General features: G+C 40.1%; 1 protein-coding gene across 6 annotated transcripts in view; it reads left to right on the plus strand.

The window, feature by feature from the left end:
* Positions 1-24,960, plus strand: part of Jph1 (junctophilin 1) — an 80,331-nt gene that overhangs the window by 45,224 nt on the left and 10,147 nt on the right. For 5 of the 6 annotated variants that reach the window (XM_077800702.1, XM_077800705.1, XM_077800704.1 and 2 more), the window contains exon 3: positions 11,869-11,987. In XM_077800702.1, coding sequence (XP_077656828.1) covers positions 11,869-11,987 — 119 coding nt within the window. Of the gene's footprint in view, positions 1-152; positions 5,805-11,868; positions 11,988-24,960 lie in introns of those variants that run through there. The other variant, XM_077800708.1, reaches the window with a different exon arrangement.

Genomic DNA, 24,960 nt, shown 5'->3' on the forward strand with positions numbered 1-24,960 from the left:
TAAGTTTCCACTGGAATCCTGGATCTCCTATCCATGGCGACGTGTTCTCCACCTTAAAGACAAGGGGGCTTTTCACATTCATGGTTCAGAGAGGACAGTTAGCTGATAAAGCAGGGGCGTGTCCTTTGTCACTGAATCTGTTGTCATTTCAGAGGCAAGACCTATTTCCAGTACTCATCGCTGGCCAAAACTTGGCACATTGAACAATTCTAACCTGAAAGGATGGCTGGATGCTCTGGGGCCAACTGGAGACCCCGCTAGAGCCACCATCAGATACCAGCCAGGCAGTAGAAGCTCGGATCTTAATACTAAGGTGGCAACTCTCCTGCCCCTCTGGAGTTCAACCTGCCCTTCCCACAATCACAAGATGACAGAAGATCCTGAATTCTTGGACTTGAAGGGAAATCCCCACCTTGGTGGGAATGGCATCCTCTGTGGCCCTCCCCAACCCTCGGCCTTGGCTTGTGTAACATCCCCTTAGTGCCTGGAATTCTTCTTGAGTGTCTTTGGACTTGGGCTGATCCTCCTGTTGGGGAGGAGTGGTTTCATTTGTGTTAATACATCTGTCACTAAGGCAATGAGTCGAGGAAAGTAGGCCCTTCAGTGGCTACAACAGGGTCAATCCAGCTAACCAGCAAGCCCCCGATTCAGTCAGTCCCACCATGAAAATAAATAAAATTCAAAAGTTCATTAGAATGTTTCTACCAGTTGATGCATAGGCAGACAGGAGACATCTGGTCAAGAATATTCCAAATACTGTGAGAATATTAATATAACCATCTATCAGGACCAGAGGAAAAGATTCCTATTCTTTGAGCAAGATTCTTGGACTGACCTGATTTGAATCCCCTGCCTTGTGTTTCTACCATCTCTGAGTATACTAGTATACTAGTATTGGTATACTAGTATCTCAGTGTTCATGCATTCATCTTTAAAACTGTCTTTGCCCCTCCATTACACCAATTGTTACTTAAAGGTGCTAAAGAGAAAACCAGCAGCCCTGGTTTACACGTTTGTTTCCACTTCTATTTTCCTCGGTATCCTTGGATAAACTGCTGTTTTATCGAGTTTTAAAATGAAAATTTTCTATTCTCAGTTTAACATAGCAAATGCTGAAAATAGGGGAATACGACATAATTTTTTTGAGATTCTCATGAGGAAAAAGGAGAAAACTTTTTAAGAATTCAGGGGGAACTAGATGATCCTCTGATATTTCCTTTTAAACTTGGAGGCGTTAATTACTAATTTGGTGATTTGGGGAAGGCAACTCTGAGTTGGATGAATCTGTAGTATTTTTAACACCACCTAAAAATGTTCCTTCTAAAGAATAACCTTGATGAGAAGCAAATCTGCCCTGTAGTCTTTAGTAAGATGTTTTCTAAGCTGTGTTATTTCATTTGAAAGTCAGCCAAAATTGGTTTTAAAAAAATGTGTAGGAGAAGAAAGCTGAATATTTGCATTTTTCAATAGCGGCATTAGTCTATTTAAAATAAAGATTGATTAAAGAGAGCAGTAACAGATTCAAAGAGAAAGCATGAACTATGAAAATGAGGGGATTTTTTAGAGCAGAAAGAAAAATGAAATAATTACATACTAGAATGTTTGCTAAAGTAATACAGAAGTCTTTCTCAGAACATACTTGCTTGCCGTTATCACAAAGGGTAAGAGACTTGGGTTCCATCCATTCATTCCACAAGATAGCTGTGTGACTTTGAATATGTTTCTGAGTCTCTCTGAGTCTCAGACCTCTACAGAAGGAAAAAAAAAATTGCCTGACCATCAGGGAGGGAACCACAGAATTCTCAAGAGACTTTCCAAGTTACAACTGTGTTTTTAATGTCTGGTAAAGCAGAAGATTGAAGAGTCACTTCTTCAAATCCAGAGGCTTAGCATGTATTAGAGCAGTACCTTCATGCTTGTTGTAGTGTGTTGCAGAAAAGGCTGGAAATTTAAAGTAAAAATAGTTGAGGACTTCTTGATTGAACTATTGAATGCTTTCTGGTCCCAGACGAGGCATGAGGTAACTGGAGTAATGGAACCACAGTTCCTACCAGGAAATTCGAAATGATGAAAACAAATTTGCTGAGAGAATAACCACACCCCTGACACTTTAGTATTTCTCCCAGAGTCGTTCTTTCCCAAACTATAGCTTCAAAACGTGTACCTCTGAAGTGGTAAGAGCTCAAGATGGTAGCTACTCCCAAGCAAGTTCGTGTTTGTACTGTTTAGCGTCAGAAACCCAATAGAGGATTGGGTCCCTGTATTGCTCACTGATTAGGCTCATCTGGACAGAACAAAGTGAAGGGGCAGCTTTGGGATCTTAAGAGCCATTTCAGATGATAGAAGATGGATATCTTATTACCTTAGCGATTGTTTTTCAACTCGAGTCCAAGGAGAAGATCTAAAGGCCTTGTGTCATTTTTAAGGAGTAAATGGTGATTGCTTAATTTTTTTAAACATATAAGTATTTATAAAATGGAATTATTATGCATTTAATGGACATTTGCAGCACCAAGTGGGGATTAGGCCAGTTTATGATCCATAATAAATGATCTGTCTATTCTTCAACTGAAGACCCCGAGCTGCCATCATGTGTTCTGACCATTACGTGGTCTTAAATTGCTCTAATTCTTAGCCGTAATTGAATTTGTACCTATAACAGACCCTTGGCAAAAGACAAGGAACCTAATACTGAAGGGAAAATAAAAATAGCATTGACATTTGAATTTTTATCATTATCCAGAAGTAGTTCTCAGATCCTGAAGCTGCAGGGTTCTTATTAGACACATCCAGGTATCTCTGTGACAGTGCCCAAGAAAAAATGTACTTGTGATGATGTCTAGCTCCATCTTATAGAATATGCATCTACCTTAAAATAATTTGGTCTACCTAGTATTGCCAAAGGCCTACTAGTACCCCCCCCAAAAAAAAATTGACCTAAAGATATATTATTTAATAGCAAGCCAGATTCAGTCAAAATAATACACTATATAATTTCTCATTAGGAAAGACAGGTCTTATCAGCTAAAAAATACCTAAAACCATAAAGTCTACTTTGATAATGACTTTACACTTGTCTGATTACCTTCACATTTTTCACCCAGTCTTAACTTAGCTCCTTATATTTCATCTGACCCAATGACCACCTTTGGTGGTGGTCTCTTCCTCCCTGCCCACAGCTCCAGGTGATTCCATGGTGCGCCCCATCCTCCTTGATCCGAGTCTTTGCCTCTGTGTCACAGCCACAGTCTACCTCCTCCACTTCTCCCAGAGAAGAACCCTACTAGAGAAAGATGCACAGTCATAGAGACCCAGGTCAGGTTCTCCTGGGCCACTTAGCATTTCTAACATACTTTTCTTCCATTCCTTAGAACTTTGGTACAGTGATGATTCTTCATCTTCACCTCTTTTAAGCCCTCAGAATCTCCCCACTGCCTCTTAATTTCTGCAGAAGACAGATAATGGGCATTTATCCAGTAAATACCCTAAGTTAATACTAAGCACTTCATATAAATCAATCCTGATCTCAGTCTAACTCTACACATTAATATTGTCCCCATTGTACAGGTAAGAAAATTGGGGGCACAGTCAACATGATGAACTGGGGTGAGAGCCCAGGTCTTTCCAGTTCCAAAGCCCCATGACACTCTTGTTCTCTTTCAAACTTACTATCCTTCGAATAACCTTAAAACATTGGATCAACTCATCCCTTTTTAAAAAATATTTTTTCCTGTTTTGTTTCTCTCACCTCATCTAGGACAATAGTCATCTTCTCAAAACTTCATTTTCTCCTATTCTTTGGGCATCTTCCTTCCCACCTTCCACTAGTATCAGTTCTCATTTACTTAAAATGCAAGTAAAATGTCTTTTCCCTTGACCCAGCTAATTCTTCTGGTTACTGTCCAAATTTCCTTCTTCCTTTCTGGGTCAAAAGTCTCCAGCATGTGCCCCACACCTGCTTCCTCCACTTCCTCTGCCCAGTTCCTCACCGACTCCCTTCCATCTGGCTTCAGCCGTGGCCTTCTTATTCCAACTGCTCCCTCAAATAGGTCTCAACAAATTCAGCCGCCTTGACTCGGCCTTCACTTTCCCTAGCACGGGGGGATTGACAGACTGTCCCTTCCTCACCGCATTGCCAGTGGCTGCCATAAATCATAAATCAGCCCGTCAGGCTGAGAAAAATGCAGCTACCCCAGAGGGAAGACAGATTCTGATGTGACCCACTTAACTCCTAAAAGGAGCCCAAGATTCACCCAAGAACTTAAAGGGATTCTGTGTATGCTCCCTTCTCTCAGGTTATTTTGCTATTTCCTCCACCCCAGTCCCCAGGACACTTAGGTTTCAATACTCAATTCTTTGCTTTTTGACAAGTTCAGCCAACTTTCCTTGAACGCATCATGATGTTCACACTTCTGTTTATTGCCGTGTCCTCTAGTTTGCATCATAGCCCTGTATTCCCAACTATAAATGCCTATCACATAAACTCCTACTTGTGTAAAACTGAGTGTGTCATCACCTCCAAACTGGAGTAGGGCCTACACAGTTACTATCTGCTGTGAGACCGGGCGTCTGAATACCTATTTGGAATCTTGGGGTTATCCCTCATGTTTCTCTCCTCCTCACCCATTTATCCCTTCCACTAGGATTTTTGAAGACAGCTTCTATGGCAGGTTTTTATGGTAGCAAAACAGACAGGAAAACTGTCCGCATGTTTGAAAGTTCTGACATCTTTCCAAAAATGTCCAGCGGTTATTCCTTTACTTTTATGACTGATCCCTCAGAAGTTTTTCATCTTGCAAAACTGAAGTGCTGTACCCACTAACCATCTTTCCAAAGTCTCCCTCCAGCCCCTGGCAACCACAATTCTTTCTTTCTCTATAAATTTGACTACCCTAGCTACCCTATACAATAATTGTCTCTTTGTGACTGGCCCACTCCACTTAGCATAAAGTTGGCAAGGTTTATCCATGTTGAAACATGTATCTAAATTTCCTTTTTAAGGCTTGCATAATATATTTACATATACCAATTTTTTGTTGTTTATTCATCCATTGACACTTGGGTTGCTTCAAACTTTTGGCTATTATAATGCTGATATAAACTTGGTGTGCAAATATCTCTTTAAGACCCTGCTTTCCTTTACTTCTGTGCCTATATCCAAAATCCAATTGGCAGACCATTTGACAATTCTATTTTAAATTTTCTGAGGAGCTGCCATAGTATGTTCCAGAAGAGCAGCAGCCACTTCATCTTCCCGCTAGTAGTGCAGGGGGTTCTGGTTTCTGTACATTCTTGCAACTTTCTGGGTTTGGGGTAGTAGCCATCCTGATGGGTGTGAGATAGGATCTCGTTGTTTTGATTTGCATTCCCCTGGTGTTTAGTGATGCTGAGCATCTCTTCATGTTCTCATGGCCATTTGTGTATCTTTTTTGGAGAAATGCCTATTCAGGTTTTTGGCTTATTTTTTGATAAGGTTTTTTGTTGTTGAATTGTAAGAATGTTTTATATATCCTGGATTCTAACCCCCTGTCAGATATGTGATTGGCAAGTATTTTCGCCCATTTACTGGGTTGCAGGTGCTTAAGCTTGAAATAGATGTTTTAATATTATTTAATGATAATGTGCTTGAACTTTAAAATGACCCTCATTAAAAAGGACTTTTCTCCAAAGATTATTTCAAGAATAAAACATGCCTTAAGTTTTTTTAATATCACATTTTTTTCTCATCTGATATAAATAACATCGGGAGGTAAATCTCAGATAATTTTTATAAAATAAAATTTTATTGTTGTCAAATAAAATGTAGGGGCTGGGCATATAGGTCAGTGGTAGAATACTTGCCTAGCATGTAAGATACCCTGGGTTTCATCCCCAGAAGCAACAACAACAAAAAAAAAAGATAAAGTGGAATTACTTGGCATATTCCAATTAAGGAGTAAAAATGTGACTTTGACCTGGCTATCGAGAATGTAGCCTTTAAGCTTATTAAGTTGTTGATCAGATGAAAGGGAATAAAGTCGCTAAAGTGCTGAAGAGTGAGGACTGATTTTTCTAAGTGTAAAAATGTTATAACTTAGAGAAAATCTTATAAAAGGAGACTGAGTAGTAAACTCTGCTGTTCCCAAGTCATTATACCTGTCCCCTGAGTATTAGCACACTGACAGGGGCTGGAGCTCAGGAAACCAGTGTAACAAGAATTTATTGATCCGGGAATTGGCTTTTTGTTTTGTGTAAATATCCTGCCGGTTTCCAGAAAGTGCTTTCAGGGCTCTCTCATCTGTCACATTCACGATAGCGTCCCTGACGGTGGGAGTCTAGCATCAGAGCGTGTGGTTAGATAGCTACGTGCTTATGTGGAAGCTGCTTTAACTCTAGGTTTTCTGGTGGCCTTAAGGAGAAGAGAAACAACAGATTGTGTAGTCCACATTGTATGGTACAAGGAAGCAAACCAGTTTATCACCAGAGACCAATTTTTTTTCCTTGTACTGAACAATGAGAGGATTGCATTACCTAAATCTCAATAAACATGACAACAATACACACAATGGACAGCATTTCATGAAAGGTATAGAAACATTCTTCTCTGCCCTTGACAGAAAGCCAGGGACTGATACTGACTTCAGTTCTGCAGAGACATTTCTGTGATAAAGTAATGTGGTTTAACTTTTGATCTCTTCAACTAGAACCATTTGTGGCTCAGAGGGGCCTTGACCTGATCTCTGACTAACAGTACTTCCAAAGCCTGTTTTCTAATACATGTGCAAAAATTTAGACCTGTAAGGATCAAATACCTAACTTAATAGCAATATTCTGCCCCTTAGTTTACCTTTTGTACTGGCTATATTTTAGAGGAAAGGAAGACATGATCCTCCTGCATTAGCAAATAGGATGAACTATTCACTGATGATATAATATGTTTTAAACCAGAATCTTAAGAATTCAGTTTCTTGAAGTTACTACTTCATGTCCTGTCTTTTATTTCTTTTTTTTAAAAATGATAATTTATGGAGAAAATTAACATTCAAGAACCAATAGATGGGATAGATGGGGACACCTAAGATGTAGTCTTCCCAAACTACTTCCTGAGAACGGAGTGATAGTAGAATCATTGTCTATTCTAGGTTAAAATCTTCATCAGCTGTCAGTCAATCACTGTGTGAAAGATTGAGATTAGAAGGTGGAAGACATCTAAGGGCCCTGTGCGTTGCTGAGCACCAGGAGCATGTGCTGAGCCTCCCTGGGTTTGTCTTATCCAAGAACCAAATCCAGATTGAAGGACCAGTTTCTTACCAAGGGCTAGTCACCTAGAAATCATGGCTCTGATTTTCAATTGCAATTTCAGGAGCCAGTTGCTGCTTCTCCTATCAGGGAGTATTCCTTGCTCAACAGACTAATTTCTTCTTTAAAAGGGCTGCAACTGTCTGCACAAGATAATTGGTTTTCTGAAATCTAGGTCTCACATAAATGAGTAATGTCACAGTCCAAAAGGAAGGCTCATAGGTCATATTTTTTGCATTTTATCCCCCATGATGCCATAACCCAGGAAAGAATTTCTGGTTATTGTCAGGCATTTTCAAGAGAACCAGAGGGAAGTAAAATGTCAAGGAGATGGGCTCTGCCTTTGCAGTAACCCTGGTGAGATGTTAATGCTGCGACCAGGGCAGGAGCAACAGTTGGATTGAGGATGTATTTTGAAGGTGGTGCCAACTGGATTTGCTGACAATTGATGGGGCATGTGAAAGAAAGGGAGGGATCAAGGATGGCTCAGAGGGTTTGGCTTGAGCAACTGCAAGTGCGGTATTGCCATCGGCTGAGATTTGGGTTTTCTCAAGCTATCTACCAATTGCTCTTATTTTTAAATTCTCCTAATAATTAGCTTTAAATACTTGGTTGTCAAAGCAAATCACAAGAGCAGACACTGAACCAATTAGAGTATAGCCTTTGCCATCAAGTTTTAAGGGTTGGATCAGTAAAATAACTCTGACTTAATACATATAATACATTTTTAAAGGACAGCAGAATATATATGTGTGTGAGAGAAAGAGACTGGAGATTGAACTCAGAGCCACATGGATGTTAGGCAAGAATTCTACCACTGAGCTAAACCTCCAGCCTCCAAATCAGCATACTTTTGAAGCAGTTTATTGTTGAGAAGAGAATGTATAAAAAGTAGAAATAGCAAATTTTGTAAGTATCAATTTCACCATTAGCAGAATTGTGGTAGATTCTAGATTAAAACCTTTATCAGCTGTGTTGGGGGTAGACATAGGAGCTATCAAAAGCTAGAAGTCAAGAGTAGACATTTAAGGACCCTGAGCAGCATGTTCGTTGGCCAGAGGAGGAGTGTAGGTAGAGCATGTTCAGTGTAGAGTTGAATATGCTTTTTATAAAAGTATTGTTATATCTAAGAAAAATTGAATGTGTCAATTAGGGAGGAAAGTGAAAAAAAATTGGGAAAACTCCATTATTGTTTTCCAACTAAGGTGCCCTGAGAGGTTATGAAGCACTGTTTTGGTCCTTAAAGAAAAAAACCTTAGATACTCATCAGGTGACTGATTCAAAAAATAACTTAACTCCCAAGTTCTGCCTGGCATTAAGAAGTTTTGGTTCCTGGTGTGTCTGTTCACAGCTGACCTCTGCAGGGCTGGTGTCTGGGAAAAAATTATCAGGCTGCGAGCTCTCTCTGTATATCAGCATCATTCTCATGGCTTTGCCCACGTTAAAACTTTGGATTATTTGTAAAATGAGAGCCCTAAAAGTCAGCCACTGATGCCTCACTAAAAGGAGATGCTTCTGGGTTATTTTTACTGCATTCAATGGGGAGGGAGCATATGTGATAATGGTATGTGGAGTTTCTTAAAAGGCCTAAAAGACTTGTAAATGTCAGCAAGCTTTTGAATGAATGAAATGTGTCCTGGGTACCATGCTCCTTCGGTGCACATGTGTTTTCCTTGTGACCAGCTGCAGCAGCAAGGCATCCCGCTGAGTGGTTTCAGCTGATCTCTGCAGACTGCCCAGCCCCATGCTGCACCCCAGGAACAATGGCATGCCTGTACCAGCTGGCTGATTAAAGGGGTCCTGTGCAGCTCTGGAACTGGGCCTGGGATTTGAACACATGAATTCACTAACATGAGCCAGAGGCAAGTCCAGATTATTCCTGGGCAAAAGCTAGACATTCCGGTAGCCGTGGGCACATGTGACTGATGGTAACAGCAAACTCAGAGCTCCTGTTCTGTTCCACATCTCAAGATTGGGTTCACCAAAAGCTTCTGAGCAGACTTCTGGGTTCAAGTTTGGATGTGGTTTAGACCAGTTTGGATGTGGTTTTGACCAGCCATGCAGCAGTACTCTGTTCAGCATGGAGCTGGGCTAGACAAGGAAGTCCTCTCCCTCGGTTTAGTCTTACAGGAAAGAGTAAGGCAAAAAGTAAAGAGTTAAATAAAAAAGTAAAGAGTTAAGTAAAAAAAGTGGCAAATGAAGCTCCCATAACACTGTGCTTTCAAAATGTATCTGCAGAAGAGTAAGCTGTATTTATCTGTTCTCCAGTTTAGCCTATTGTCAAAAGTGGTGGAGATAATACTACCATTTTATTTGAGTGCATATGATGGCATATTGCAATTGTATCAGAGTAAGTGATTTATTCGTGAGTTTTGTAGATTTATCATCGAAGGGCTAGCAGACTACATGATAAGGCAGCGCCACTGTACTCCTATGGCTTCATTAATTATGATACCTAGACATAATTAGGCTCTAGCTAAGAATAGCAGATAAAATGGAAGATCATTCTGGGAAAGATTCTGAGAAACTGAAAGAACATTAACAGAGGGCATCTCCTGACTCTCAGACACAGAACAAAGCCTCCTCCACCATCAAGGATGGCACCACGCAACCAGCTTCTACAACAGTTGCTTAGGAATATGTTCTCTTAGCCTTTTGGTTTTGTGTCCATTTCATATTTTAGGATACCCTGTAGACAGAAGTAATTGGAAATATCCTGCATGATTCGGAAAAAAAAATTATTTTGATGGCTTGGAAGTTAATTCATTCATTTTTAATTAATAGTCTATTTTTTTAGAGCAGTTTTTAAGTTACTAGAAAAATTGACCAGAAAGCACAAAGAGTTCCCATCTGCCTCTTCTCCCCACCCAAGGCCCATGTGCAGCTTCCTTCATTTTGCATCAGTGAGTGCCTTTGGTATAACTTGACAAGCCACTATCGATACATGAACATTCAAGGCTGTCATTTGCATTAGGGTCCACGCTCTGTGTTGGGGAGTCTGTGGGTGTTGACAAATGCCTAAGGAGCATCCCTCAGCTCCACTCATTCCCCCTTTTCCCATGTGTACTCTGAACTCCTGGCACCCACTGTTCCTTTATTGTCTGTATGGTCTTGTCATTCCGTTTATTTGTAAGTTAACTGTCCAGCTGTTCTGAGGAAGTGTCATTCATTTCTTGATTCATAAAGTGGCCCCCCAGGAGTGTGCCCAGGTAGTGTTCTGTGCATTGCATTGGGATTTATAGCAGAGGATCAAACATCCAAACTCCCACTCTTCGTGAAGCTTCCAATCTTTGTGAAGCTTTCCATCAAGCCTCCAGGCTTGGCTGGGTCCTAAGAAGACAAATGGGCACCATGAGAGCCCAGGATGAGAAGAGGGGGTTGGAGAAAGTAGGTTGAGCATGGAGCCTCCTACCAGTGGTCTCAGGCCAGCCCCATCTTCCTATTTTTCCTTCTGACCATGTACCTCTGTGGGTTGGATCTGTTGGCATCAGCCAGCTGTCAGCTGTGTTTCTCCCTGAAGACCAGCTGCACAGGGCCATTTCCCAACTCTTCCCTTCTCTGTTGTCTCTGGGAGATGTGCATGTACTTCTGTCAGACTTCCATTCAGCTTTTACTATTAGCTATTTATAGCCCTGCCTACTGCTAATAAAATATGATAGAAAATTTAAGCAGTTAGAAAAATTAGATACCCATCATTTCCACCTAAAGACTAACTAGAGAAGGTTTGCCTGCTTCAGAAGTGGATAACCCATGGTTCTCTGCCTGACCTCCACATCCTCTCTGCTGGGACTGGTGATGTCCATTCTCCTGTGTTGCCCTAAGAAGCCTAAGGCTTTCCCTGCCTCCTTCTCCCCTGCCCCTAGCCCTTTTGAAGTAGTAGAGATTTCAGGGAATACAAATAGGCCAGGGAAGAGATGGAAGACCAAGAGATCCATTTTGTCTGTGTCAGCTCTGCCCCCTTTTCATTTTTATTTCATACAAAAAAATATTGCTTAAAAGTGAACTAAGTGGGCTCCTGGGTAACCCTCCTGAGCAGGCAGGTAGGAGACAGTAGTGTACATTTCCCAGCAACATCCCTGGTAGCATTATGCTGGTCACCCAAAAATTGGCCATGTGAGAGTTTTTAAGCCATGGACATTGATAAAGAGTACCAATGACAGTTTTGCTAATCCCCCCCCCCAAAGCCACTGTAACAGAGGTTGCTTGATCAAACTTTTACATTGATTCTACCATAGGAATTCAGTCTATAAACACTATATAAATCATATGCTCTCTCCATAGTTTCAGGGTGGGTAATACCAACCACAGCCAACAGATTTGGTCCAATAAGTTTCGACAGCCAGACTTAGCATCAGGCTACACAGGCCCCGCTCATCCTCTTCATTTTCCCCTGAAATGACTGAGGCGATTTACAGGTAGCTTCATCTCTTTTTATTGAAATCCCACTGTGATAGGACACTAAAGCTTAGTACTGCAGGTATCAGGCCATGATCCTAATGAACAGTTCTTTTCTTGGATGGACGTTTGCTTGTCCACATGTAGTTAATAAGGTGCTACCTTTGCTGACTGGCCCTTTCGTGCCCCATGTAGGACTGCACACGCAAGAGCGAAAGCTGACGCTGCTGACCAGGCTGCGCTGGCCGCCCGCCAGGAGTGCGACATCGCGAGAGCTGTAGCCAGGGAGCTGTCACCTGATTTCTACCAACCAGGTAAAACCCTTCTTCTTTGATGGGAAATATTGGAGCACTGCCTTTGGTTTTCTTTTATTTCCTTTCTCGCATAAAGGTCCCTGTTCATGACTCAGTAATACTACAAGATCAGTGGGAGTGTATATTAAGTAACAAAATATCCCCTCAAGTTTGTCGGCAATGGAGATTTGGGGGGTACTCCCTGTCTGCCTCTGCACTCCCAGCCACATATCCCCCCAGCTTTGAGCCAAGAGCTCTAAACAAGTCAGGAACCTAAAAGTATCTGACTTATGAAAAATTGTGTTAGTTGCACATTCCATCACAAACGTCCCCAGACTCAGATTACTGATGGACCCCTTGCTTATGAGAGACTGTTTTAGTTAAGAAGGGGTGGAATTACATTTTCCCACAATATTTCTTTCCCCTCAAATGCTTTTACACCATACGATAATGGCATCAGCAATAGGAGAAGAACTAGTAAGTACTATGGGGTTTCTTCGTTTGTTTTTTTATGTACCTAAACTGAAGCTCAGAGGCGTGTTGTTGGTTGGTAACTACTTGAAGACAGATTAACCATAATAGATGAAGAGGGAAATGCATGTCGTAATGGAAGAAATGGAAAGTGACAACCTCAAATTTAAAAAACCACCTTGATCACCTGTCTCTCAAATATCAAAAAGTAGCCACCAACAAATACTTGCAGGAAGTTTAAATTTAACTCACTTCTAGTAGTTCCCCAGTAAGCTGTTTTCATCTCTTTCTGTAATATACTAATAGGGTTTTTTGTTTTCAAAATAGCTATATCTTTGAATGTATGTGTCTCCGTTGTTTTATATGCAACATCTTTCTAGTGATTGTTTACAGAGATAAACAGATTTTTAGGTAAAAAGATCAAAATGTTCTAAATTTATTAAAATTTATATTTTCATGGTAAAGAATTTCCACCCATTGATTTTTATTCAATCAGTCAAGCTGCATATCACCCCATCCCTCCCAGCACCCTGAGTGGTGTGGGTGTTTGGTTTGCTTCTGGTTCTGCTGAGGGTGAGACAACATAAGAACCAGGGGCATCTCTGAATCCCAATGTACAGGGTAAGTGAACGTGAACAGAATGGCAAGAGCCATAGAAAACCTAGAAACTTGGCTTTAATAAAGGATGGAATAATGCAAAAAATTGACCTGCTGATTTGGGGTATGCTTCTTTTCTGTTTTTGTTTTTAACAGTTAGTTTTTAGTTGGACACAATATCTTTTTATTTATTTTTATGTTTTTTGTTGTTTCATGTCATTATTGTTTCTTGCAAAGAAAGACAGTAAAGGGCTAGGTTAAAAAAGACTCAGTTTTCAGTTTTTATATAAGCAAGTCTAGAGAGGGGCCCAGTTCAATACTGAGATGTTAGATATTGTTCTCATGGAGTGAACTCTCCAAGAGTCCAAGACCAACACAGAGGCAATCACTGATATTGGTGGTTTCTCTCATGTACATCTCTTGGAAGCCGGTGGGTAGATTTGAATCCTGTATACATATTTAAATTTTGTTGCAAAAGGATTCCTTTGATTTCCTCTTCCAGTACTGATAGATAGTACTGGAATCACCTGTTTTGTTCACACTTCCCCAGTGTGTAAGTACTTTGGTGAATTAGCTGTTCCAGGAGGTAAGAGCTCCAGGAGGTTTTCAGCAAACCTAGTAGGTGTTCCTGGGCTCTCCAGGGAGCTGCCATGGTAGAAAGAAGCTGGACAGCGAGGAGACGCTGGGCTTGGGCTGCTTTGAAAGCAAACAAACTTCTTATTGTTGTCTGCAGACGGCCTAGAGCTGCTGGGCAGTGGGGTCCCTCGAGACTTCTATTAGGTGTGAGCAAGAGGGAAATGATATGGAAGGTCCTCTCAGTTTTCCAGACTGAATGGTTTTAAAGGGCTTTTATGGTGTAAAAGCATTTGAGGGGAAAGAAATATTGTGGGAAAATGTAATTCTACCCCGTCTTAGCTAAAACAGTCGCCTGTAAGCAAGGGGTCCATCAGTAATGAATCCATCCCAGGAGCATGATATGACAGTGGGTCTGTGGGCAACCAGAGCTCCAGGAAAGGCTGCACCCACCGTCAGCACTTCTTGTAGCCACTGGAGAGAAGGTCCTTTCTGTCGGGAGCACCACAGGTCTTCTCAAGGGCCTTAACTCATGCTTTCCACTCTGCATTTACAGGTGACCATATCACGTAGATATTTGCTAACAGGGCTCTCGAGGAATTCTTTTAAGTCAGGCTGCTCATTGAGTCTACATATCTCAGACATAAATATCTCCATTGTTTGCCATGCCTGTGCCATGCCTAGACGCTGCAAGCCCTGAGAAAAAGGATGTCGTAGCTTACATTTTGGACATTTTCATGGTAAATCGATTTTTTTAGGAGCTGGTAGTATTTTCAGGTATTTACCATCTTAGTTAAATCTTATGGCCGTAGTTCAAAAAAAGAAATGATTCTATAGTTGAGTTAAAAATACAGGAAAAAAACAGCCATATGGGCTGTTCTCAAAGGGTAAAGTTCCAATAATGAAAGAGCATACAAATGGATGTATGTGAGCGTGTGTATAGATGATTACACAGAGACAGTTGAATTGTTATCAGTGTGAATGACATAGTGAGTCACTCCCAAGAAGTTTGCCCTCTGAAGGTTAAACTTGAAAATGAGCCATGACACTGCACAGAGAGAGGTCAGATGATCTGCAGTGATAGTGTGGCTGTAAGAACTGCAGGATTTCCTCGTAACATGACTGGGTGTAGGACAACACCTCCAGAAAGAATCAGCAACCCGAGGAAGTATAGAAGAAAAGTGAGTCACAGAGGCAGAGATTGGCAGTGTTCATCCAGACCCTGCCCAGAGAAGCCTGAGCCAAACCTGGGATCATTGTAGTTGCACTGGCAAGGATGTTGGGGGGAAGGAGGCAGGAAAGTATAGCCAGCAGTGTGTATGGCTGTCTTGGCAAGATCATCCTGACCCAGGAAATGGCTGCATCAGGCCAGCTGAGCTTCATGCCATTAGGTAGTTGATTCATCTCATGCTCCTTGTCCCCATGCCACATTCACCAGTAACTAATTTTCTGATCAGGCTTTCCACGGAGGTCTGTCAAGAGGTAGAGCTTGCTGTCAACTAATGAATTGGCTTTTCGGTATCATACATCAGTCTTGTGAGCTGTGGTCATGTGAGTCTACCCCAAGCCATGGTTGTGCTGGTAAAATCGTGTTCCTAAGCCAGGAGGGCTGAGATGAAGGTTCAGAGGGTGATCACCAAGAAGATGAAGGGGTTGGAGAACAAGGACAACTGGGAAACTATACACAGGACTCTTTGTCCTGTCGTTTCAGTTTGTTCCCTATCAAGATTCTTGTTTTGTTCTTAATTGCAAGTTATATTAAATAGGATGTAAAGATCATTTTATTTATCAGTGGAGCTGGCCATGGGCTAAAGAAATTGAAACACTGTCCCAGAATGTGGTGAATTTATGAGTCTGAACCCCTTTGGGAGACAGGCAGCCCACTTCCTTAGGCAACATGCTTATTGCCCTGAATAAGCAGGTTGTGCTCACACACAGAGTACACTCATTATCGAAGGTGAAAGTGAAGTCTCGGGTGTAGATTATTATGGACTAGTGTTAACTAAGCTTGCATTTCCGACAGGAGTTAGAAGTCTGTAAAAACATAATTGCCTATGCCTCTCCTTAATCTGTCCTACTTTGGGTTAAGAAAAATGAAGCATCCAGAAACAGATGGCTGCTAAGCTCTCCTTCCAAACCTAAAATACATTTTTTTAAATGAAGAAGGGAAAGCAAATAATCCACTAGCACACATGAAATTAGTAATTCTTAAGTTTTCTGGTTATTCTCACCATATATTCATTCCCATGTATTCAGTTTCACCAAATATGTATTGAGTGCTGGCCCAGGGCTGGGCACCGGAATAGATGTCCCACGGCTCTCAGGCAAGTGCTAAGGCTGTGGTCACAGACGGTGTGGCATGGTTACAGATGGGACTGTAAAGTCCTAGAGGAAAGGAGGGGACACGAAAGTGGTCCTGCTACTGATTAAATCATGCTTTTAGAGTTGTTCAATCTGGTCCTCTTTGATTGATTGGCAGTCTCCTGAGAAAATGCCTAATTTCTGTTTAATGATTTCTACTGTCACTACGAAGCATTTGCTATGGGCACTGCCCTTCTAGAAATTTGTTTGGGGGACTGTTCATGGTGCTCCTTCTGCCCATAGCCAGCCCGTGGTGGCTCACCTCTGAAGTCAAACTGGATTCCCTGCTGCCACCATCTGCCATTGTCTGTACACAACCTTTGTGCCAACCATGACGACTTAGCTTCCAGTGTCAGTGGGTGATGTGCTGACTTACTTCATATCATGTGGCATGTCACTGAGCAGGTGACCTGCATCTGACTACTTCCCAGTTTGAATCCCCAGTGGGGACAAAGCCCTTAGAATTCATAAATGGTGTCTATAAAAACACGACTGACTTAAAAATGCTGACTGCATCAGCACTTGTCATAATTTCCCTCCCTGGCAGCGTTCTGGCTAGTCCTCTTAATGAACTGCTGCATCTCATCAGCTTTATGTTGCTGGCACCGCACTGCTAACACACACAACCACACAGGACAAGTAGCGGGCACAGCATGTGCCTTCCAAGAGAAAGCCTTCCAGGAAAAACTTCTGTCCTCTGCATTATATTAAATGTCTTGTTTAAAAATCATTCCATCTTACTATGGAAAAGCTAGCTGTATATCCTTATTGTTTGGCCAGCTGTCACATGACTATGCTACTTTGGAACCGTTTCCAACTGGATGTAGTCATATGAGGCTGATATGAGGACCACATCCAGTCAACATGTGCATTTTTTTGCATGCTTTCAAACACCTGTGACTTGGTGTATACTAGGATCATCTGGAGCATTAGATGAACGTTAAGATTTCTAGGGCTTTGATTTGTACCTACTAAATAAAAATCTCTGGGGATAGCACCTCAGATTTGGCTGAGGATTGGCTGCAAGAATAGTTCCCGATGGGAGTGTGTGTATATCTTTAGCCAGCCATTTTCAAAAGCATAATAAAGCTAGGCATTTTTTTAAAATCTAAACTTTGGTGCTAAAATATACTTTCATTGTTCTAGTAAATTCTTTTTTGTTATGGTGGTGGTCATGGCATCATAGATTGAACCCAGAAGTGTGCTACCTCTAAACTACACCTACAGCCATTGTGATTTTATTTTGAGACAGGGTCTAAGTTGCCCAGATTGGCCTCAAACTTGGAACATTCCTGCCCTAGCCTCCTGAGATTATTGGTGTGGGATTATAGGTGTGTGCCATCACACCTGGCTCTAGTCAATTCTTAGAAGAGTAGGCAAAAGCAATTATGTAAGACATGCTTTTCCTCATGCACTTGGGGCAAAAAACCTGTGCCACACCAGACTTCTGAAATTGAAAGAGTGATTAGACTTGTATTTGAGAATTTAAAAACATGATAAGAAATGAATTCAGGAGCTCAGTCTGTGGCTCAGTTGGTAGAGTGCTTGCCTAGCACATGTGGGCCACTGGGTTCAATCCTCTGCACCACATAAAACATACATAAAAAATATTGTGTCCACCTACAACTAAAAAATATGTTTAAAAAAAAAAGAAATGAGGGCAGGGGTTGTGACTCAGTGGTAGAGTGCTTGCCTAGCATGTGTGAGGCACTGGGTTTGATTCTCAACACTGCATATAAATAAATAAAAATAAAGTCCATTGACAACTAAAAAATTATTTTAAAAAAATGAATTCAAAGGAGTCCAAAATTTAGCTTTATAAACCCATTAATAAAAATTCCTTTAATGGACAAATTATCTTCAACTTGACCTGTTACTAATAATACAGTGTAAGTTAAGAAGTAGGAAGGATTCTCTTTACTCTTTATAAAAGCATGTTTATGAATTGGGTATGAGGAGTCTCCCCAGAAGCCCTTGTGTTAATGCATGAATGTTCAGAAGTAAAGTGGTTGGATTATGAGAACTCTGACTTAATCAGTCCATCCTAGTTTGAATAACTAGGTGGTAACTGTGAGCAGATGGTATGTGGATGGAGCAGGTAGGTCACTGGCGGTGTGCCCTGGAAAGGTGCATCTTCCCTGTGACCCCTTTCTCTTGTCCTCTCTCTGCTTCCTGATTCCTCCATGAATGGAACGGTTTTCTTTCACTGGGCCTCCTCCTTTCGCCCTGATGTGCTGTCTCACCTTGGGCCCAGAGCAATAGAGTTGGCCGTCTATGGACTGAGACCTCTGAAACCATGAGCCCCAAATACTTTCCCTCTAAGTTGTTAATGACAGGAATTTTGGTCACACTGATGCAAAAGCTAAGTCACACACCTACATAATACATAATGTATAATATTCAAGTTTTATAGGAATTGTCCAATAATTAAAGTATATCCTAAAGTGCTGTCTTACAAATTTAATTTTCCTTGAACCAGTGTAATTGAGTTGCCTAAGTCCCTTGCAGCAAACAGCATCTTGTACTGGTCAGCTTTTCCTCAGTCTCCACCTCAGCTGACAGCTATCCCTTTGGTTGGGAATCTGTCGAAGCAACTCCCATTTCTGCTATTTGTATGCTTTCCACAGTAAATGCAGGTGAGGCCAAATGTCACTGGGATTAATCCTGAATTTGTAAGCTGCACTGTCACAGTCCCATTTTCAAAATGAAACACATGGGCCTTTTATCATCTCTCTCACCACTCAGCAACTCTTTACCTTTTCCTTCCAATTTTAAAAATACATAGCTAATCATGTTTGCCAGAGTCCATTATTTTCTCCACATTTTTCTCTGTGTGTAATTAAGTTAAACATGAGCATTTAATGTTCCTTAATCTTGAGATAGATACTGGTGATTTTTTTGCAAATATAACTTTTGCACTTATCCTTTAAGGACATTATAAGAACTTAGTCATTTGTGTAATTGGTTCAGTGTTATGTGGTTTACATTAAAATTCCATCAGCTGCAAGAGTCTGGACTATTTTAATTGTCTTTGCACCATACATTCACTTCCAGACCTAGATGGGTGGGTTCAGTAATACTATAAAATCAAATGACAGTGAAGCACAATTAAAGCCAACTCTGATGACATTTTGGACAAAGGGGTGACATATTTTAGGATATGTGTCAGTCTCTCAGGGAAGTATACTTTACCACAGAAGATAAGGAGGGGTTGTAAAAGTAAATCTGCAATAGAATCACAAGGGGCTTCTCCCCAGAGGACCAGTGTGAAAGACATTTTGGACTTTAAAGAGTAGGGGCAAAGGTTGGGAGTGCAGCTCCATGGTAGACCTGGTGCTTAGCATGGGTGAGGTCCTGGATCTGATTCCAGGCATCAAAAATAAATGAACAAATGTAAAAAGCAGGGCTGAGTCTGCTGATGGGAAACATAATCATCTCTGGTGCTTCCTCATGGTGCTTCCTCCTTCCCGCAGTGTCCAGCACATAGCACCAAGGAAGAATTTAGAAACAAAGATGTCATCTTTTGCACATATTGCGTTTGCCCCTCTTCTTCATCCAAGCAATGCCCCTTGCTGGGCCAGGAACTCATACCACCATCTTTGATGGAGGAGTTAAAAGAAAAAGGTCAATTTTGAAAAGAGGACACTTGGCTGAGCCTGGTGGTATGCACCTGTAATCCCAGTGATTTGGAAGGTTGAGACAGGAGGATGAAAAATTCAAGACCAGCCTGGGTAACCCTGTCTCAAAATAAAAAGGGTTGGGGATGTGGCTCACTTGTAGAGCATCACAAAAGACAGTGGGAAGGATGCTTACCAAATTTGGAAAGGAAATATCAATTATTTTTATTAATTTTTATGTATATATGACAGTGGAATGCATTACAATTCTTATTACACATATAAAGCACAATTTTTCATATCTCAATTTTTCATGTCTTCATACATGTACTTTGGATAATAATGTCCATCACATTCCACCATCATTTCTAAACCAATACCTTCTCTCTTCCCCTCCCACCCTTTAGCCCTATCTAATAGATTTCATCTATTCCTCCCACATTCCCCCTCCCTATCCCACTATGAATCAGCCTTCTTATATCAGAGAAAACATTCGGCATTTGGTTTTGGGGGATTGGCTAACTTAGCATTATCTTCTCTAACTCCATCTATTTACCTGAAAATGCCATGATTTTATTCTCTTTTATTGCTGAGTAATATGCCATCATATATGTATACCACATTTTTTTATCCATTCATCTACTGAAGGGCATCTAGATTGGTTCCATAGTTTAGCTATTGTGAAATGTGCTGCAAAAACATTGATGTGGCTGTGTCCCTGTAGCATGCTGTTTTTAAGTCCTTTGGGTATAGACTGAGGAGAGGGATAGCTGGGTCAAATGGTGGTTTCATTCCCAATTTTCTAAGGAATCTCCATACTGCTTTCCATATTGTCTGCACCAATTTGCAGTCCCACCAGCAGTGTATGAGTGTGCCTTTTTCCCCACATCCTCACCAACACTTGTTGTTTGTCTTCATGATAGCTGCCATTCTGACTGGAGTGAGATGAAATCTTAGTTTTGATTTGCATTTCTCTAACTGCTAGAGATGATGAACATTTTTTCATATATTCATTGATTGATTGTATGTCCTCTTCTGAGAAGTGTCTGTTCAGGTCATTGACCCATTTATTGATTGGGTTATTTTGTTTTTGTTTTTGTTTTTGGGGGGTTTTTGTTTGTTTGTTTGTTTTGTTTTTTTGGGTTTTTTGGTTGGTTTTTTTTTTTTTTTTTTTTTTTTTTTTTTTTTTTTTTTTTGGTGCTTAGCTTTTTGAGTTCTTTATGTACCCTAGAGATTAGTGCTCTATCTGATGCATGAGGTGTAGAGATTTGCTCCCAAGATGTAGGCTCTCTATTCACCTCACAGGTTGTTTCTTTCACTGAGAAGAAACTTTTTAGTTTGATTCCATCTCATTTATTGATTCTTGATTTTAATTCTTGTGCCAAAGGAGTCTTATTAAGGAAGTTGGGGCCTAATCCCACATGATGGATATTAGGGTCTACTTTTTTTTTCTATTAGTCACAGGGTCTCTGGTTTTATTCCTAGGGCCTTGATCTACACTGAGGTAAGTTTTGTGTATGGTGAGAGATAGGGGTTTAATTTCATTTTGTTGCATATGGATTTCCAGTTTTCCCAGCACCATTTGTTAAAGAGGCTATCTTTTCTCCAATGCATGTTTTTGGCACCTTTGTCTAATATAAGATAATTGTAATTTTGTGGGTTAGTATCTGTGTCTTCTATTCTGTACCATTGGTCTACCAGTCTCTTTTGGTGTCAATATTATGCAGTTTTTGTTACTATTGCTCTGTAGTGTAGCTTAAGGTCTGATATAGTGATGCCACCTGCTTCACTCTTCCTGCTAAGGATTGCTTTAGCTATTCTTGGTGTCTTATTTTTCCAGATGAATTTCATGATTGCTTTTTCTATTTCTATGAGAAATGCCATTGTGATTTTGACCGGAATTGCATTAAATCTATATAGTGTTTTTGGTAACATGGTCAGTTTGATAATATTAATTCTGCTTATCCAAGAGCAAGGTAGATCTTTCCATCTTCTAAGGTCTTCTTTGATTTCTTTCTTTAGGGTTCTGTAATTTTCATTGTATAGATCTTTCAACTCTTTTGTTGATTCCCAAGTTTTGTTTTGTTTCTGAAGCTATTATAAATGGGGTAGTTTTCCTCATTTCCCTTTCTGAGGATTTGTCACTGATATACAGAAATGCATTTGATTTATGGGTGTTGATTTTATGTCCTGCTACTTTGCTGAATTCATTTATTAGTTCTAGAAGTTTTATGGTGAAACTTTTAAGGTCTTCTAGGTATAGGATCATATCATCAGCAAATAGTGCAAATTTGAGTTCTTCTTTTTCTATCTGTATCCCTTTAATTTCTTTCATCTGTCTAATTGCTCTGGCCAGTATTTCAAGGACTATGTTAAATAGAAGTGGTAAAAGAGGGCATCTTTGTCCTGTTCCAGTTTTTAGAGGGAATGCCTTAATTTTTTTTTTCTAGAATTATGTTGGCCTGGGGCTTACCATAGATAGCCTTTATGATGTGAGATATGTTCCTGTTACCCCTAATTTTTCTAGCATTTTGAATAAGAAGGGGTGCTGTATTTTGTCACATGCTTTTTTCTGGATCTATTGAGATGATCATATGATTCTTATCTTTAAGTCTATTGATGTGATGAATTACATTTATTGATTTCCTTTATGTTGAATCAACCTTGCATCCCTGGGATGAACCCCACTTGATCGTGGTGTAGGATCTTTTTGATATGTTTTTGTATTCAATTTGCCGGAATTTTATTGAGAATTTTTGCATCTATGTTCATTAGAGATATTGGTCTGAAGTTTTTTGTTGTTGTTGTTGTTGTTGTTTGTTTTTGTTTTTTTGATGTGTCTTTGCCTGCTTTTGGAACCAGAGTGATATTGGCCTCATAGAAAGAGTTTGGAAGTGCTTCCTCTTTTTCTATTTTCTGAAATAAATTGAAGAGTTTTGGTATTAGTTCTTCTTTAAAGGTGTTGTAGAACCTGGCTGTGTATCCATCCAGACCTGGGCTTTTCTTGGTTGGTAGGCTTCTGATGGCGTCTTCTATTTCGTTGCTTGAAATTGATCTGTTTAAATTGTGTATATCATCCTGATTCAATTTGGGCATATCATATGACTCTAGAAATTTGTCAATGCCTTTGGTATTTTCAGAGTTTTCAAAATAATTTCTGATTATCTTCTGTATTTCTGTAGTGTCTATTGTGATACTTCCTTTTTTATCACGAATGTTAGTAATTTGAGTTTTCTCTCCTCTTTATTAGCATGGCTAAGGGTCTGTCAATTTTATTTATTTTTTCTAAGAACCAACTTTTTGTTCTGTCAATTTTTTCAATTGTTTCTTTTGTTTCAATTTCATTGATTTCAGCTCTGATTTTAATTATTTACAGCCTTCTACTGCTTTTGGTGTTGATTTTTTCCTTCTTTTTCTAGGGTTTTGAGATGTAATGTTAAGTCATTTATTTGTTGACTTTTTCTTTTATAAAGAATGAACTCCATGCAATGAACTTTTCTCTTAGAACTGCTTTCATAGTGTCCCAGAGATAGGTTGTATCTTGCTCTCATTCACCTCTAAAAATTTTTTAATCTGCTCCTTGATGTCTTCTGCAACCCATTGTTCATTTAGTAGCATATTATTTAGTCTCCAGGAGTTGGAGTAGCTTTTTTTCTTATTTTATCATTGATTTCTAATTTCATTCCATTATGATCTGGTAGAATGCAAGGTAGTATCTCTACTTCAAATTTGGTATCTTCAAATTTTGAAAGGAAATCTCAATTATTGACAAGTGATGTTAACAGGACTGGGAAACTTAAACCCCAAAGGGTGGGAAATTTTCCACTAAAGGACAGAAATTGTGTTAATGCAGTCGTTTGGGACCTTGGTGCACCCTACGTTTGTGCGTTCTCAGGAAATCTCATCCTGACTTTAAAATGTTACATTATATGTTGCATTATATTTTACCTTAAAGGCTATACAGGACTTACATGACCTTGGGTTTTTTTAGCTGCTAAGGCTGTTACCACATGAGTAAAATGGGGATAACAACAGCTACTTCCTAAGGTTTTGATGGGCCTTTAAATCTTAGAAAATGCCTGGCATAATAAATAGCAATTTAATACAATAACTTATTACATAGACCACCATGGAAAGAAGAGTTAAGCATATTAAGTGTGCAACATGTATTTCTAATAAATAAGGATAATTGTTCTTCAGCCCTCTATAAATCTTCTGCTGGTTTGGAGTGAGGGGTAGGGTTGGAGGCAGGAGGGAGGATGAACCTTCCTCCAGGGCTCTGGAGTTGGCAAGAGCTGGTCAGTGATCTCGCAGCAAGTAAGAGAGGATGGCTTCCCCACCGTAGACTTGAGAGATGGTTTGTCAGCTCCTGCTCATTTACAAAGGTGGCCAACCACATTGTGTGTGACCTTGACCTCATATCATGGTAATGGAAAGCAGCTGGGAGGAGTGGTGGCCAAAGTGTGCACGGGACTGGGTCGTGGGGAGAGGCAGAGACCTAAAGTGCCTAAGAGGAGGGTGCTGCCTTGGAGAACTGTCCCAGGTCCCCCAAGCTGCCCCTGTCAGGACCACAGGCATCCTTAAGTGCTGTCAGCCTGTACCATCTTTTGATGCACTCTGCTTCTTTATAACTTATTCCTGGTAAAAATGCACTTTTTAAAAACTGAACATTTTTCTATTCCTAGAAAATAACATGATTGATACAAACATCATGAAGTATATAAAGTAAATCAAAATCCTGAGGCTAAAAATCCTGAGGCTGCAGCCTCAAAGACAGCTGCCTTGTCTTGACTTGGACACCTGCAGAACATCTGTTTGTCACAGCTGTGAATGGACAACCTGGAAAGAATTCGTACAGCACATCCTAAACTACAGGAGTTGTCCCAACTAGAAAGTTTTTGGTTTGGGGGATTTTTTGAATATTTATTTTGTAGTTTTAGGTGGACACAATATCTTTATTTTATTTTTATATGGTGCTGAGGATGCTTCATGCATGCTAGGTGAGCGCTGTCCCCCTGAGCCACAACCTCAGCACCCAGCTAGAAAGTTTTAATGATTCTTTGATGACAGATCATTACCAATATGTTATCTGCAGGGTTCACCTTACAATATTGATACATTATTACATTTTCAAATACAAAAGTCACTTCTTTATATAAGCATGTGCTTTCTGTATTTTAATTGTACAGTGCTAATTTGGATAAATAGGTTAATTATGGTATTCCTCTACCAACATAAATTTCACCTCTATGTTCTGCAGGTACAGAAGAATAATACAATTATTAGGGAAATCAGAGTTGATTGATTTTTATGGCTATCAAAATAGGACAATTAACAGAATATATTGTCCTAAAAGTACCCTTTCAGTAATAAAC

This window comes from Urocitellus parryii, chromosome 7, assembly GCF_045843805.1.
Source record: "Urocitellus parryii isolate mUroPar1 chromosome 7, mUroPar1.hap1, whole genome shotgun sequence".
Lineage (NCBI taxonomy): Eukaryota > Metazoa > Chordata > Mammalia > Rodentia > Sciuridae > Urocitellus > Urocitellus parryii.